The 18,074-nt window shown below is 32.2% G+C and overlaps 1 protein-coding gene and 1 long non-coding RNA gene across 3 annotated transcripts; one reads left to right on the top strand and one right to left on the bottom strand.

Moving 5' to 3' along the window:
* Positions 1–18: 18 nt before the first annotated feature.
* On the bottom strand, positions 19–14,304 carry bwa (alkaline ceramidase). 2 transcript variants are annotated; one of them, XM_090103064.1, is made up of 6 exons: positions 14,286–14,304; positions 13,885–14,008; positions 13,535–13,691; positions 13,272–13,371; positions 2,198–2,335; positions 19–1,264 (listed from the first exon to the last, which is right to left on the bottom strand). In XM_090103064.1, exons 2-6 carry the CDS (start codon positions 13,975–13,977, stop codon positions 943–945), a joined length of 810 nt encoding a protein of 269 aa, XP_089959190.1. In that variant the 5' UTR covers positions 13,978–14,008; positions 14,286–14,304; the 3' UTR covers positions 19–942. The 2 variants fall into 2 exon arrangements, with proteins under 2 accessions (XP_089959190.1, XP_089959189.1); XM_090103063.1 differs by lacking the exon at positions 14,286–14,304 and adding an exon at positions 14,205–14,223.
* Positions 14,305–14,676: 372 nt separating this feature from the next.
* On the top strand, positions 14,677–17,377 carry LOC149907941 (uncharacterized). The gene is made up of 3 exons (XR_016456813.1): positions 14,677–14,819; positions 15,615–15,697; positions 16,635–17,377. It is a non-coding gene; the product is annotated as an uncharacterized LOC149907941 (long non-coding RNA).
* Positions 17,378–18,074: the final 697 nt, after the last annotated feature.

Below are 18,074 nucleotides of genomic sequence, written 5' to 3'. Positions count from 1 at the left end.
TAAAATTTTATTAAGTAAGTAGGTATCTTATTTTACATTGTTGTCTTATTGATAATTTTTAAAATATATTAATAGTGCACATAATTGTCAAATGCGTTTCAATTAATGCATGTGTATCACATAAACACTATTTAAATAATCAGAGATTTCCATCAAAGATTATTAAGTATTTTAAAGAAAAACGACACATAAAAATAATCAAATTAAATAGAATACAATTGAAAAAACAGATCTTATTTCTATCAGTTGAAATTCTAACACATTGCTTTTAATCACACTAAATTATAATTTAACGCATAATATATAACTATATGTATGTAAAACTATGCAGACTTAGTAGAACCATCACAATACTAAACAGCTGCTTTTCAAGCTAATACTTCATGTCATTTACGATGTAAAAAATAAAGATATAAATTTACCAGCTGGAACTAACAGCTAAAAATAGTTTTTAAATACAAGCATTAATAATTAGGAACAATATATATTATATTATACACGAATTAAATATAAATGTATTGTTAAAACTTGACAACTTTAAAAAAACCCTAAATAATTAAAAGGTACACGCTTTGTCACTCTTAAAATTACTCATTGCACTCAATTTAAATTCTTTTAATCTAAACATCACAGATTGGCACTAAATACATAAATAATTACAAAAATACGTTACAACTCTATTTAAATAGGAACTACCTACAATGAGATTAATTTTATGTAGGCAGCAAAAATAGAAAATACATTAAAAATAAATTACAGTTTAAGTATGGTAAGTCGCTGTATACGCATGGACTGGCTAATCAATTTAAACAATCACATTACAATCAGTTGCTTTATACAAAGCAAGAAAAAAAATCAACGACTTTATCAGGCATGTTCCATATAAATAAATAGAGTTATTATGTCCCAAATCCCAGATACCTTTCTTGTGTCAGTACTAAATTAAATGGCCAAATTATCGTCTTCCTTGCAAGGATGTTTAATAGTTATGTACGGCACACCCAACTCAAAATCGTTAATCGGCCAATACCGCAACTGGGGCTTTTGTTCCGGCCTCTCTTCGGATACATTGAAATACGCAAATAGCACAAGGGCTGTATAACTGGCAATGAATATAAGTATGTGCCAAGCGCCATGCATGTATGGGAAATCGATGTAAAGCCACGCATCGCAGAACATTCGGTCGATGATCCAACAGAACATGGCGAGGAGGCTGACGGCAACACAACGTAAGCCGAGGCGGTAAACACGCGCGCATTTTACTCTGGAACGATTGAGAAAATTAGGAGTGTCGTATTTTTTTAAATATATTTTTCAAACAAATATGGGCCCAAGAAATTTAAAAAATAGAAAACATTGCATCAAGTTGTTCAATACTTCTTTCATAAATCAGTCTTTCGTATTCAGTTGTTTAAACCTGTAGCATGTTTATTGTATTTAACAATGTTTATGTAGGACATGACCTGACACAACGCCGATTCCCTGTTCCCATTGGCCATTAAAGACGGGGTTGTGGTCAAATGTTTGTCTATTGATTATAAAAAAAAATTGTATAGACTGCAAATAAATAGCTGTTAATACATAGTTACAAAACGTTGCATAGCTTAAAATGTATCTGTTTATTGCACGCATAAATTAAATAAAAAACGTCTTTGTTTCTAAATAGATAAAGCAACAATTAATCGCCTTATTTTTAATGAACAAAGTTTATACACGCACACATTCATTCTTAATCGGTTTAGCTCTAGCACTTACGTGTATTGCTACACGCAACTTAGTATTATATCATTACTACATATTATGAAAATGTAGGGTAATTTCGAAAATTATGATTTCAAGTTTGTGAATTATTATTTAATAAATATGTGTCGTCGTTGTCGTCAATCGTCGTCGATGGAAACAAAACAGATGTAATATTAAAAGAATTCCTACTTCCTATTCAAAGCATTTTTAATTAGGTACCCAATATTCATTGCCCAGGGATTGCCATGATGTCTTAATGCAGTAGGTATTAATAAATTCTAGAGTGGAAAAATAACAGAGAACAAATAACAAAATTGCCATCCAAATGTCGTCTAACGACATCACTATCCTACACTGGAAGTAATACTGCTTCAAGACATCATGGTAACATTGGTAACCCTGCAAATATTAATTATAACTATGTACATTTTTCTAAAACATAAAATACACTAACCTTTTTAACTCTTTACATAAGAATCCCAGGGAAGGTAACGCTAGGGTCATTAGAGCAAAGGCGTTTGCTTTCGGGTGCATCACAAGAAATCCCGTCGACAACACAGAGAAAATGCTAGAATAGAATGCTAGCACTCTCCTGAAAATAAATAACATTTTTGTATATAAATAAAATTGTATTATTTTAAGGGCATTCACCCTTAAAATAATACAATTTTATTCCTCACATGAATGCAAACAATCGAGAGTTTTTTCTCTTATATTTCATACTGTATACTACACTAAAACACCATTGCGGATGTAAACAGCTGTATATGTACAGTGTACAATACTGAATACTGTGATGTTAACAGTTTCATTATTAATAAATATTTAAAAAAACATTTTTAAAAGGTTTAGATTCAACCATTTCTAAAATGAAAGTAATAGAAGTTCATTTTACCGCTTGTTTATAAAGTAAAAACAGATATTATGTCAGTTTAATTTTACTGCTTACAAGATTAGGTGCTCTTAACCTATTCCGACGGGTATAAACCGCAAAACGTATTAAGACTAAGTCACAATGTTTTAAAGTAGGTCATTTTGTAACCCAGTAGGTATACAACGTTAGCAACTAATATTAGGTAATGGATGCAATTTATATGATTTAATTAAGTGGCATCATACGGGTGAAATATTCTTGGTATACTAACAAGAATAGTGTATTATTATGATGAGTTAACCGAAGTAGTACATTAGACACAGGTCGTTAATTTTTTTTAACTACATAATTCATTAATGAATGCAATAGGTACCTACCTATTGGTTTGTACTTTAACTAGGTACTTTCGGACGTTTCTTGCTTATTCTTATATAAAAAAGGTTTCATTACATTTATAGACTAGAGTAGATAATTTTTGAAACAAAAAAAAATCGCAGTCGGATGAAACCCATTAGAAAAGGAGGGGAATATGATAAAAATGTAAGGAAAAATAAATTACGGTCAATCCGAGTTCGGGAAGCGGGAGGGGGGAGCTTTTAAGAGAAAAAAATGGTTTCTCTCGATTTCCGACAAAACTACAAGTCCTATAGAAAAAAGTTCAATGGCAAAGTTGTAGGTAATTAAAAGTTCTACAACTTTTGTATTCACAATTTTTTCACATAACCTAAAAATTTAGGTGAAAAATTCAAAAAACCAAGTTTTTGGTCTTTTATTTCTATCTACTTCAAAATTTATTTTTTTCTACGAAATTTGGTGGAAACTTACTTTATTATGTCCCAAATACACTGTAATTTATTTGATTGAAAATATTTATTTTTTCGCCTTATTTTGAATTAATACCAAAAAAACAACCTAATTTTCAATCGAAAAGTCACCCGTCAAAATATCAGTTTTTTCCAAAAACTTGGGGTGCCTTTTATTCATTGAAATCTTTACTTTCATATGGTGTAAAAAAAATAAACACCACCATAGTAAATGTTCTCAGGAAATGCATACAAACAGTCTGAAAATTAGCTTTTACTAAATCAGGCACAATTCTTGAACTCTATATCTTCTCTTGTATCTGCTTTTCGGTAATATTTCAAAAGAAAAATAATTATCTGTTCTAAGTTCAATATTTTACAGCATATTCAAAAGCAAAATGATGTCGATAAAAACATTTCAGGTAGTTCGAGAAGTGTGCCTGATTTAGTAAAAGCTAATTTTCAGACTGTTTGTATGCATTTCCTGAGAATATTTACTATGGTGGTGTTTATTTTTTTTACACTATATGAAAGTAGAGATTTCAATGAATAAAAGGCACCCCAAGTTTTTGAAAAAAGCTGATATTTTGACGGGTGACTTTTCGATTGAAAATTAGGTTGTTTTTTTGGTATTAATTCAAAATAAGGCGAAAAAATAAATATTTTCAATCAAATAAATTACAGTGTATTTGGGACATAATAAAGTAAGTTTCCACCAAATTTCGTAGAAAAAAAATAAATTTTGAAGTAGATAGAAATAAAAGACCAAAAACTTGGTTTTTTGAATTTTTCACCTAAATTTTTAGGTTATGTGAAAAAATTGTGAATACAAAAGTTGTAGAACTTTTAATTACCTACAACTTTGCCATTGAACTTTTTTCTATAGGACTTGTAGTTTTGTCGGAAATCGAGAGAAACCATTTTTTTCTCTTAAAAGCTCCCCCCTCCCGCTTCCCGAACTCGGATTGACCGTAATTTATTTTTCCTTACATTTTTATCATATTCCCCTCCTTTTCTAATGGGTTTCATCCGACTGCGATTTTTTTTATCTTTTCATTATTTTCAAAGGCTTCTACCCCAGTCTATTAAGCCCATATTACAATTGAATATACTTACTTATTTTTACTAACAATGCATAAAACGCAATTCTAAGTAAAAGAAAAAACATTCTATGGGGCCTTGATTATTATCACTCGTAACGTACATTCACTTACATAAAATAATTATGTAGGTAGTTATTGTTCGATAAACTCGCAAAATCAATGAGGTATTTTGGTATTTAGTCCATTGAATGAGTCCCTCCAAGGGGGGTCTAGAGTGCGTGAGTTAGTAACGTAAGATGTTTCTTCGGAAACATGTCAAGAGTCCCTAGGTAATAAACATACTAAAACCCCGGGACACTAGGAGGAGCCCCGGAGTGGGGGGAGGGGGGAAATGTGTCCATTTTTTCATTTTTCGCTTAAATCTCAAAAACGGTACGTGTTAGAGAAAAACTTTCAAGGAAAAGTTGAAAGGCCATAAAGTTATCTACAAGTTGTACATAAATCATTTTTTCCTATATCCTACCGTTTCTGAGTTATACGCAGTAAAAAATGATTTTGGCTCAAACAATTTCCCCATACTACACATCAATCGATCAAAAAATATTTATTTCTTCCAAAAAACTCAAATGTGCAACTTGTGACCGGTACTGATAGATTGCTCTTAATTAGGTCTATAATTGGTAAAATAAACACATTCCTCCATGGAAGCCTTTAGAAGGAATCGATTGTCAAAATATTATATTATGGCAGTTTGAGTTACTGAACTTGATCTTTTTATTTTTTTCTTCTAAAAAACTGAAAAGTGCAACTTGTGACCGGTACAGATAGATTTGCTCATAATTAGGTCTATCATTGATAAAAATACTAGATTCCACCACGGAGGCGTTTACGGGGAATTGAATTTGATTAGGGTAGTTACGATACTCGAACTTTTTATTTTTTTCTTTCAAAAAACTCAAAAGTGCAACTTGGGACCGGTACCGATAGATTGCTCATAATTAGGTCTATCATTGATAAAAAACCAGATTCCACCATGGAGGCGTTTAGGAGGTATTGAATTTTATTAGGGTAGTTACGATACTTGAACTTTTTAACTAACTGTCCTAATAAAATTCAATTCCCCGTAAACGCCTCCGTGGTGGAATCTGGTATTTTTATCAATGATAGATCTAATTATGAGCAATCTATCGGTACCGGTCACAAGTTGCACTTTTCAGTTTTTTAGAAGAAAAAAAATAAAAAGTTCAAGTATCATAACTACCCTAATACAATTCAATTCCCCGTAAACGCCTCCGTGGTGGAATCTAGTATTTTTATCAATGATAGACCTAATTATGAGCAATCTATCTGTACCGGTCACAAGTTGCACTTTTGAGTTTTTTGGAAGAAAAAAAATAAAAAGTTTAGAACAGTAACTCAAACTGCCCTAATATAACATTTTGACAATCGATTCCTCCTAAAGGCTTCCACGGAGGAATGTGTTTATTTTACCAATTATAGACCTAATTAAGAGCAATCTATCAGTACCGGTCACAAGTTGCACTTTTGAGTTTTTTGGAAGAAAAAAAATAAAAAGATCAAGTTCAGCAACTCAAACTACCCTAATATAATATTTTGACAATCGATTCCTCCCAAAGGCTTCCATGGAGGAATGTGTTTATTTTACCAATTATAGACCTAATTAAGAGAAATCTAATAGTACCGGTCACAAGTTGCACTTTTGAGTTTTTTGGAAGAAAAAAAATAAAAAGTTCAAGTATCGTAACTACCCTAATAAAATTCAATTACCCGTAAACGCCTCCGCGGTGGAATCTGGTATTTTTATCAATGATAGACCTAATTATGAGCAATCTATCTGTACCGGTCACAAGTTGCACTTTTGAGTTTTTTTGGAAGAAAAAAATAAAAAGATCAAGTTCAGTAACTCAAACTGCCCTAATATAACATTTTGACAATCGATTCCTCCTAAAGGCTTCCACGGAGGAATGTGTTTATTTTACCAATTATAGACCTAATTAAGAGCAATCTATCAGTACCGGTCACAAGTTGCACATTTGAGTTTTTTGGAAGAAATAAATATTTTTTGATCGATTGATGTGTAGTATGGGGAAATTGTTTGAGCCAAAATCATTTTTTACTGCGTATAACTCAGAAACGGTAGGATATAGGAAAAAATGATTTAGGTACAACTTGTAGATAACTTTATGGCCTTTCAACTTTTCCTTGAAAGTTTTTCTCTAACATGTACCGTTTTTGAGATTTAAGCGAAAAATGAAAAAATGGACCCATTTCCCCCCTCCCCCCACTCCGGGGCTCCTCCTAGTGTCCCGGGGTTTTAGTATGTTTATTACCTAGGGACTCTTGACATGTTTCCGAAGAAACATCTTACGTTACTAACTCACGCACTCTAGAACTTTTTATTCAATGGACTAATTCAAATGATTTCTTGGTTCAATAACAAATATTTTATTCCTACGCAGTACAGAAAAATATAAATATTTGAGAAGTTACTTTTCAGTGACAAAACATGGAGGAAGAATGAAATAAAACAAAATAAAATTTATTCTTTAAAATCTGAATCTAAATATATAAGTAGACATTTATTTTGTTAAGGAAAATTTTATTGTTTTGTCATTCTTCATTCCATTCATCTTTATTCCACGATAGTGTACCTTAACAACGAACTTTAAATTATTTAATAAATTTTATTTCATACTTTGCTGAATTACGGTTATAAGTAACACAAATAAATGGTAAGATCGTAAATGTAAACATGGTCATTCTTCATAACAAAGTTTTTTTTTTCAAGGTTAATCCACAATGAAACACGACTATAACGACTCAATATCGTATCAAACATGTTGTTTTAAATAATAATAAGTAAATCATTATAATAGTTCAGGGAAACATCCTTAAACCTCATCTTGATATGTTTGCGAAGATTTCCCTAAAATTTAGGGAAATCTTCTAGGATCTCTTTTTTAACTTTTTCCCGATTATATAATATGTTAGGAGAATGACGACGTCACTTCCCGCCACGCAAACATCGGTTCAATATGTCCTTTTATGTGCACCCAATGCATAATATAATTGAAAAAAAAAAGTTAATCATGAGACATATTGTAATATTGATTCGTGATTTCGTAATAGTGATTCGTGGTCCCTGCTACCACATTAGCCATGTAAAGAAATTATTTTTTTTGAATATTATTAAATGCTAAATTGTATCATTTAATAAGTTCATAAATATCGGAGCGTCAAGCAAAAAATTCCTTTATTGTAATCGACGCGTGAGAAAGTGAAATCGATTTCAATAAGGGAATTTTTTTGTGTGTTACATCATAATTATAATTGGGTAAACCCTTAGGTAAACCAAACGGTCTATTTATTTAAATTCTGGCGTAGCGCCTGCTATGTTTTTGGGCTCTTTACTCTTTAGGTCCAGATCCAGATTTGATTCGAACTCGAGTTACCTTTCTTGAAGTATTTAAACTCAAACTCAAAACTCAATTTATTTGTTATTACCTATAGAAGGGGAGCCCAGGATGCTAAATGTGGATTTACTCGAGCGTCACGGGAACCTATTAGAATTGGTAGATTAGACCATAGCGAGAAAAAAAGGTCCTATAATGTTTTCACTTTTAGCGGTGGGGAAGGGTTTTTTGATTTTTTTTAATTTAAAAAAGAAAAGAATTGGCTTGGAAATACTCAAGCGCGTTAGATATTGATATTTTGCATGCTCCAGGACGTCACTGAAAAAAAGTATACGTTAGGCCAAGCGCGCACCACGATTTTAATTTTTGCGACACGATTTCAAAATCGCGCTGTAGAAAATCGCAGAGAGTACGGTGCGCGCACAGCGATAATTTAATAGTGATCATTACTCACTTCATCATTGATTTCGTACAAGTTGCTTGTCTTTATTTACTACTTCGGAGGATAAGAAAAAAAAAAGAAAATTCGTCAATATTGGACTCATCCTTTTACAGCAGATAGAATTGTCAATGTTTTCTTTTATCAGAAATACAATGAACTTCGGATGTATCCCAAAAAATTCTTTGGCTATTATAGAATGAAAATTCCGCCAAAAGGCCGCCCATTGCGCTTTTTTTTATTATTGTAACCTTTATGTACTTAGTTATAGTTTGTTTCTTGCACAATAAAGTGTTAAATAAATAAATTCAAACTTTTGACAGATTACTGAGTTCATGTTTACCAAACAGTACCTACCTATATAACTACGATGTTTACTGTTGGACAGACGAAAGACAAGTGAAGTGCCGGCCGGGCCCGAGTGTGCGATTTTATTATCGCAGTGCGCGCGGTACCATACAATTTCATATTCTGCATTTGATTTTCGCGACAATCGCGTCGCGAGCAGTCGCAGCAAAATGTGACAAATCACAATTTTAAAATCGCTGTGATTATTTAATCGCATGTGCGCGCATTGTCATAGTAACTCATACGTTGTATTTCTGCGATAAAATAATCACGCTGCAGAAAGTCGTGGTGCGCGCTAGCTCTAAATCTGACGATTTAAGTGGCGATTTAACGCTATGAAGAAAGGGTACAAAATTAAAGTAATATTATTCGAGCGCGTCAGATTAATATATGGGGGGGTTAATTACAATATAAGAAGTCCCCATTTCGCTAATCTGACGATTCGAGCTCAAGGATTATTCAAATTTTCCAGCGGGGCCCCTGAGCGCACCCACCAACCATAACTGCTCATATTGACTAGAGGTATGTACTAATGAATTGCCAAGGTACCGTCCCTTATAGTAATCTGACGCGCTCGAGTAAATCCCAAAATCCCCTCTTGGCCTCCCCTACTACTAGATAAAATACATTTGAGATATTATAACTATCACCACAGATGTAAGTCGTTGTAGAAGCTAGTCTATGACGTTCGTTTATTCGGCTATTACCATAGAAATCTAAATAACAAGACACTAGAAGTCGTAAGCGCGCGTGACATTGTCGCCGCTCAGGTGGTTACCATTCCACAAGTCTGTTCGTCGCTTGGTGGTCGCTTGTTCAGTTGTTTCTGACACGTGCGTGAGTAAACATGGTGTGTTGCAGCATTTCCCAGTGCGGAAATTCTTCCATAAATTGTAATTATACTAATAAAGGAATAACATTTCACCGGCAAGTATTTTTGTTTATAAATATTGCCGTTTTTCCTTAAAATTAAACAATATTTACAAGCAATACGAATGACACAGTCAACCGTTCCTCTCATCACGTTTAGCTATACATTGCCTTTTACTATTGTCAACATCTGACAGGTCGGTTGTTATAACTGCCAGATGTTATCAAATGACAATTACAAGAAGCAATGTACTGCATTGTTAACGATAAAGAGTAAATAGTCGCAAGCTAGTGATGTGATGTGTTAAAATTTTTCGATATCGTAATACGATGTTTTTTTGCGTAATATGACGACTGATGGAATAATTAGATTATATTTTAATTTGAATTCTATTTTATTTTTATAACTGATATATAACTTTTTAAACTAAGTACATCGATACAATCATTTTCGGACAATTTTACTGTCGATAGAGAATCACATTAATTAAATATACAATAATGCCATAATGTAAAGGACATTCTTCGCTTAGGTTGACAAAACTATTTTATGTTAAATATATTCTTTGTAGATTTCCACAACGCCGTCCTGACATTATGGACGAATGGATATCCGCGACTGGGAAAAGAAATTGGTTCCCTACAGGCTATAGTAGGATATGTTCAAAACATTTCAAAGAAGATGATTTCAATGTCTCAACAAAAAGACGTACATTAAGTAATTGTTATAACTCTTATAATTTTTGGTGGTCTGGCGCGGTTCTGCATCAGGTGTTCGAGATTTTCAAATTTAAACTCTCAGTTTCTAAACCCCCTCCATTTTTTTAAATATATAATGTACAGACACTGTTTTATTATTTGTATATATAGATAAATAAATATTTAAGTACATAACATGTTTTTATTTCTTATACCTATATGTACAGTCTGCCGTGGGCCCACGAGATGAGCCTACCACTGTATTAAAATCAACAACTATATATTTCTTATTTGTTAACTATCACTTAACTATCGATAACAAGGCTGATGAAGTCTTACATCACTAAAGCGTTGAATGAACGTTAATGAAATTTCAACCTTATTTCTATGTGTTGAGGTTAAAAGTTATTTCTATCAAAAATTAACGCCCTCTGTTGTCGAGTAGCCGAACTTTTTCGTATTTGAAGTTTCTAAGCAAAAGGAAACAAAACATCTTACGTACCTAGGGATGTTATATTAAAATAAACCGTAAAGTCGTGAGTTAGGGTACATATTAAAATGCGAAGTTTATTATTTATGTTAGTTTTCATTAAAATGAAGCTGTCCAATAAAAGGCATAGTTTACTTGTGTGAACTGTCTAGATATCGTTTTAAATGTGTGGATTTTGGCGACAGTGGTTTTCATACTAATTATGACATTACAGCACTTCTATGTGTCTTGTTATTTAGATTTCTATGGCTATTACCAATTCTTCTCACGCTTGGCATCAAAGGCCGTACAGAATGACCATATCTTATCAGCCACGAGCCTCATTGTAGGCCATTACCCAATTCAAAGGACGTCAAATCAAATGGCACATGTTATTCTATCACAGTACATTTGCACTCAACGCACTTAGAGCTCTTTATCGTGATAAGAATACGCCCTTGTAGTACCTACTCACTTTGTTTACAACAAACCCTTGTTTCTTTCGAGCTTGTAATTGTGCGAATGTTTGATGTTTCTATACTACTTATTCTACTCTTCAGAAACAGATGCTACTATGATATGATTACTGCCTAGGTATAATATTATAGGTAATTATTAAGTATGCGAAAATAAAAGGAAATCGTGGAGTAGGTATGATGGATGGATTACGATTAAGTTATTAAAATCATTTTAATTAATTATTATAAATACTAGGTACTATATTCAAGCGTAATTGTGTTAACCTTGAACATTTAATATCCGTTACCTTCTTACTTAGTGTTAAATTTTCCATAAATATTTCAAATTATTAAGTATGAAGATTAAATCCATATCGAAACAAAATTCATATTTTTAATAACATAATATTACTTAAACTACTTTCGTAATTAAGTCTTCTAAATAATAATTACGTGACATATTTTGTTCTAAAAAATTGTTAACTTCATCGAGCGCGAATCCATACTAATATTATAAATGCGAAAGTAACTCTGTCTGTCTGTTACTCAATCACGCCTTAACTACTGAACCAATTTGCATGAAATTTGGTATAGAGATATTTTGATACTCGAGAAAGGACATAGGATAGGTTTTATCCCGGAAATCCTACGGGAACGGGTTTTTCTTTGAAAACGCGGGCGAAGCCGCGGGCGGATAACTAGTTTAAGATAAACAAGTAGGTATACTTAATGTCAGATACATATTTCATTCTTATTTAACCTTTGCACGTGTTATTTCAACGGTTTAAAGCTTTTACATGTTGGGTTGATTCATGCAGCGCGCATAAAGAATCGTTCATCAGAATTATTAAACACACTAGATTTCCGCCCGCGGCTTTGCCCGCGTTTTCAAAGGAAAACCCGCATAGTTCCCGTTCCCGTGGGATTTCCGGGATAAAACCTATCCTATGTGTTAATCCAAGTTACACTCTATATGTGTGCTAAATTTCATTGTAATCGGTTCAGTAGTTTTTACGTGAAAGAGTAACAAACATCCATACATCCATACATCTATATATCCTTACAAACTTTCGCCTTTATAATAGTATATTAAGAATTAATATCATTGTATTCTATGATCATATAATATTATATCAAGCAACATTATGTAACTTTAAACAGAGATTAGATTTTTATTTTAATACTCTACAAATTGAAATCAGCGACATTTTGGGGTAGGAGGTAGGTACCCTAATCTAATCGTATAATAGGACCAAAAAATTTCCTATGAAATCACGTCAATCGGTTTATCGATTAACAAAATACACGGATATAGGTATATTATGTTACCGATATAATATGTTGCCGATATCAAATAAGTAAATAGTCTGTTTGTATACCAAAAAAAAACTCATCAATATTCGCCCAGTATATTTTGCGTTAAACCCCGACAACAGACAGTTTTATTATACGAATTAGTTATACATATTACGATAACGTAGTTTTCGAAGATATCATATTTCGACTAAAGGAACGTAATTTATTAAGATGCGTGTAGCTGAGGCCCAATATCCAAAAGGACATGATAGAATGGTTTTAAAAATTGTGTTGTTGTTATTATTTATTGGGGCCACTAATGTCTTGAAGTCATGAAGAATGTTTAAAATCTTATAGCATAACTGTCAAAACAGGTCTAAAGTAAAATTTCAAAACTAAAAGAAATTTATTAAATTTATTTCCTAAACTGTATAAATCAATTGATGTTTGTAAAACATTAATTAAATAAGAGTAGTACTCATACCATGGTGTGCTAATTATAATTCGTAATTACGTGATTAATAAAAAAAAGATGTCTTCAACCATGACCAAGTATTGTAGGTATATTATTGACCATAACAAATAAATGATTTGATTTGTGATATCAGGAGTAACAAGGACACTAAAAAATCATGTTGCTTATCTAAATAAGTATCTAGTAAACATTCATATAAATTTAGTTACAAATTTAAAAGAAAAGCAATATAGTTTATGTATATAATATCACTTAACATAATATACCTATACATAATATTATATTTACTTAACATAATATTTTCACTTTAAACAACTCACCTGTTGCCACCTAAAAATTTTGGGAAATATCGCTTCGGTAAAAACATTGCAAATGCAGCCATGAACACCCATAATATTGCAAGTTCGTCCAGCAATTGTCCTTAAAAACATAATAAATATAAAAAATAAACATACAAAGTAAGAATACATAATAATGTGTTTTATGCAAAAAAAGGTCCAAGGATTTTGACCCTTTATTATTAAAAATATGAGTATTGATAATCTGTACATGGTTTAATAATTAAGTAACACTTGATACTTACCCACTAAACTTAGAGTTGCATGGAAATATGCTGAACTTATTCCAACAACCATCAATAGCACCCACAAAATATTAATAGCTGGATTGAAAAATTTGGCATATCCTTGGAAAAGGTGTATCAATACTGGCGGAAATAAAAAGAACAGTACATTGCTAACCTGAAATTAAAACATTTATTTAATTATGTTAATAAATTATTGTATTTTTTATCATACCACAGATTGAATTATTCATAATAAACAAGTTCTACGTCAAAACACGAGCATATAAGGTTTTGAGCTCAAATATAAATACGGCGCATTAAAATAAACTCAGGCCCATAAGCCAAAAAAAAGTTAAAAATAAACATACCGTATTAACAAATTCTGCTATCATAGGTGTAATGGAATAATTCGATTCACACCAATCCACAGGTGAGCTGCCACGTTCCAAATGCGACCACATCTTGGAAATATATTCTTTGTTTTAAAACTCGCTGTTGTACAAAATAAAATAATGTAACTTAGCGTAACAGTACTCGATGTAAAGGGTATTGAACTTGATTGTTGTGTTGAAATTTAAACAATGTAATTCAGAAGGAAAAAGCGCACATTTAAGTCTGATATTTCGCCAATATCAAATTTTAACAGACAAATTCACTGGAAATACTACGTGCAGTCGTATCCACATACAATTATTGAATGAATCGCGCACAAATCACAATGAATCATTGACTATATCATCATGTTTGTATTTTGATACGAATTACGAACCTTTCAATTTATCAACAACAAAGTGACGTTGACATTGCGTTGACTTTTCGCAACAAGTGACATATGACATCACAGAATGACATCTGTTGAGGTTGAGGTCGTCATAGTATTGCCAACATAAAATTATATCCTTTGCTCCTTTGCTCTAATAAATTAAATTTTTTTTTTTTTTTGAATATTTAATGGCCTGGTTACTAGACCTTTAAGCCAATTCTTATTTATTTATCAATAATGTTCGAGATATTTTTCATTCCCTTGTCAGTAATCAGATCGCTCCGACAGTGCCTTTAATGTATCTGTACAATGCCCTATAACACTTCTTGTTTTTCAATAAATCACTCAACTGGCGGCGGGAGGAATCACTTACTTCTACATATTATTATTAGTCTGTGCTTCTACTATTTCACTTGCCAATACTAGTCTATGAAATATGAACATATGGTTTTGACAGTTGAAAAAAATATGGTTCATATCGGCGATCCTCTCATTACAAAAAGTGCATATATTGCTATTAATTATGTTCAGTCTTGCAAGGTGTGAGGGTGTTTTATTGTGGCCAAATCTTAGTCTATTGATTGTGGTGATAAACTCACGACTAGCTACATCCAGCTCATCATACCACGGTCTTCTCTGTAAATCCTCTTGAATATTTCCATACCATTTTCCTTTAAATTTCTGATCCTCCTTCCAGAATTCTAACCATATACTATTTAATGAAACATTTACATCATAATAATAATCAGTCATAGGAACATGTACCACATTTCTGACGTCAATAGCATCGACCCCTACATAAGCAGTTTTGTCCGCTATTTCATTACCCAAAATACCTTTATGTGAGGGAACCCACATAAAGGCAACTGTAGCTCCTTTATTATGTAAGCGCCATACAAAATCCTTAATAAAATAGATAATATAATTACTTTTAAAATTAAGATTTACAAGTTTCAGACTATTTATAAGACTTAAAGAATCTGTTAAGATTAGAAAATATTTACAATTATTTACACAACTAATCAATCTTAAAGCTTCAAAAACTGCATATGCCTCTGCTGTATAAATAGAGCACTGTTGATGTAGAACAAAGCTTTGAGCAGTACCCCTTTGGGGATCATACACTGCACTTCTCACATAACCTGTACCTTTACTACCATCAGTGTAGACTGTATAATAGTTTTGGTTCTCTTCTAAGAATGCTAGAAAATCAGAGTTGTTATCAATTGTCCTAGATAAAATTGACATTGGATGTATAATACTATTGAATGAATGAGTGTAACATGACCAGTGAGATTGTTTTTTGATATTTGAACATTGAGATTTTATTTCCAGGAAAATATGGCACAAAGTTGGGCATATACCTTTTAGCAGATCATTAGGTGAAGTCAGTGGACCATCTGTGCTTATTAAATGAGGTGAGGTGATTTTATTTATAATAAGGAGATTATTTGATGATAGTAGTTTTAAACAGTATCTTTTTGCAAGTTTGATTCGTCTCAATAACAGAGGCATAATATTTGTTTCAACTTCCATGGCCCTTATGGGAGTCGAACACATTGCCCCTGATATGATCCTCAAAGCTTTGTTCTGTATTATATCCAGTTTATGAGTATGAGTGCTATTTAAATATGCCAAGGAACTATAATCAAAATGACTTCTGACTATGGATTTATATAAAATTGAAAGTATTTTGGGATCAGCACCCCATGCTACACCTGCTAGACATCTCAAAATGTTAACACCATTTAATGCATTTCTAGATATATGTTTAATATGTTCTTCAAATGAAAGCTTGTGATCAATTACGATACCTAAGAATTTGTGGGACATTACTCTTGGAATAATTTCACCATTAAAAACAACATTGATTAGTGGTGAATCCTTACCAAATATCATTACACTACTTTTAGCAACATTTATTTTTAAATTTAATTTGTGGTGATAGTAATTACTCAACTGCCTTAGAGCAATGTTAACATTACTAATGGCTACGGTTAAATTCACATCTGAACTGTACAATGCTAAATCGTCTGCAAACTGAAGTATATTTACATTTTTAGTATTTACATATTTACATATCTCACAAGTATACAAATTATATAATAAGGGTGATAAAGTTGCACCCTGCATAGTACCCTTTGAGACAGTTTTGGGTCCATGTAAGATATTGTTATGCTTAACATATAATATTCTATTATTAAGAAAATCATAAATCCATTTACACAATTGTCCAGGTACACCTGCATTGCTTAAAACCTTCACCAGTATGCCAGGATCTACATTATCAAATGCACCTTGCACATCTAGAAATACACAAACTGTGTGTAATCTCTTGTCTTTTGCATTTTTCAGATCACTTATAAGAGAAACGAAACTGTCAGCACAACTTCGTCCTCTGCGGAATCCATATTGAACATAAGGGATAACACTGTTCGATTCTGCATACCAATCAAGGCGAGTTTTCACCATGTTTTCAAATATCTTTCCAAGACATGAAGACAGTGAAATTGGACGATAGGAACTAGCCTGTTCAGGTGGTTTATCTTTTTTAAGTATAGGTAGAACACATTGAGTTTTCCATGAACTTGGTATTAACTTTTTATGCCAAAGATTATTAAGAACATTCAAAAATAAATTTTGTATTGATTCAGGTAGATGTTTAATCAATAAATATGGAAAACCATCTAAACCAGGACTAGTATTTCTCCTAGATTGTAAACTCATTAGGAATTCAGACCATGAAAAAGGATCCAATAAAAACCGTGATTGCGGATTTTCATTATTAATATTAAAATAATCGTCTAATTGAACCCGGTCAGTCAAATTGGTGCTATCTGATAGTCTATCCAGTAGTGGTTGCACAAATTCATCTTTATATGACTTATTACTAATTCTGATATTCTTAAATCTTTTAATCAGATTCCAGATTTGACTGATGGGAGTAGTTCTATTGAAACTGTTACAGAAACTATTCCAGCTAATTCTTTTTTGCTCCTTGATAGTCCTTTTTTTTAAAGCATCTAATTTTTTATAGTTAATGTAATTATTAATGGTTGGATCATTTCTGTACAATTTCAATGCTTCATAAGATTTAATAACAGATTGTTCACAGATGCTGTTCCACCAGGGAGCTGGTGGTCTACTCCTGAAGTTGGTCCTGGTGAATCTAGGAATCACAATTTCTTTGAGTTTATCAAGCCGATTACAGAACTCCTCATAAGATTTCATCGGGTTCTCTGCACTGACTATCATGTCTTGGAAGACTGAATATGAGGTTTCTGCATAATGAGTCCAATCAGTTTTGTTATATAAAAATTTGTCAACATGTTTATTGATTGTGTATCTTTCAATGCACATAGTAATGTCTGTGATGGTTGGGTAATGATAACTACCCATAGGATCATCATACACAGACCACTCACAAAGTGGGGTCAATTCGGGGCTAATAAAACTGACATCTATTGCTGAAGGATTGCGTGTAGGATAATTTACAGTAGTGAAGCTACCATTATTCAAAATACATAAATCATATTCATCAATTATATCATACAAGTTTTGACCACGAGCTTTAGTAGATAGACATCCAAAAGCAATATGATGTGCATTGAAATCACCACTCACAAAAAGAGGTTTTGGTAAATCTCTTATAATATTGCGCAATCTATTCATTCTTATATGTCCGCTTGAGGGAGGGCAATACACACAAAGAATAGATAGTGTAGTATTTTCTGTATATAAACTTATTGCTATATTTTGTATATCTTCATAAAAAGAGGTATTTAAAACGTTGTA

This window comes from Colias eurytheme, chromosome 6 (assembly GCF_061535395.1).
Source record: "Colias eurytheme isolate Ceu_HAF_F1 chromosome 6, ilColEury1 Martin Lab GWU primary, whole genome shotgun sequence".
Lineage (NCBI taxonomy): Eukaryota > Metazoa > Arthropoda > Insecta > Lepidoptera > Pieridae > Colias > Colias eurytheme.
This window is presented reverse-complemented; position numbering and strand designations above follow the sequence as displayed.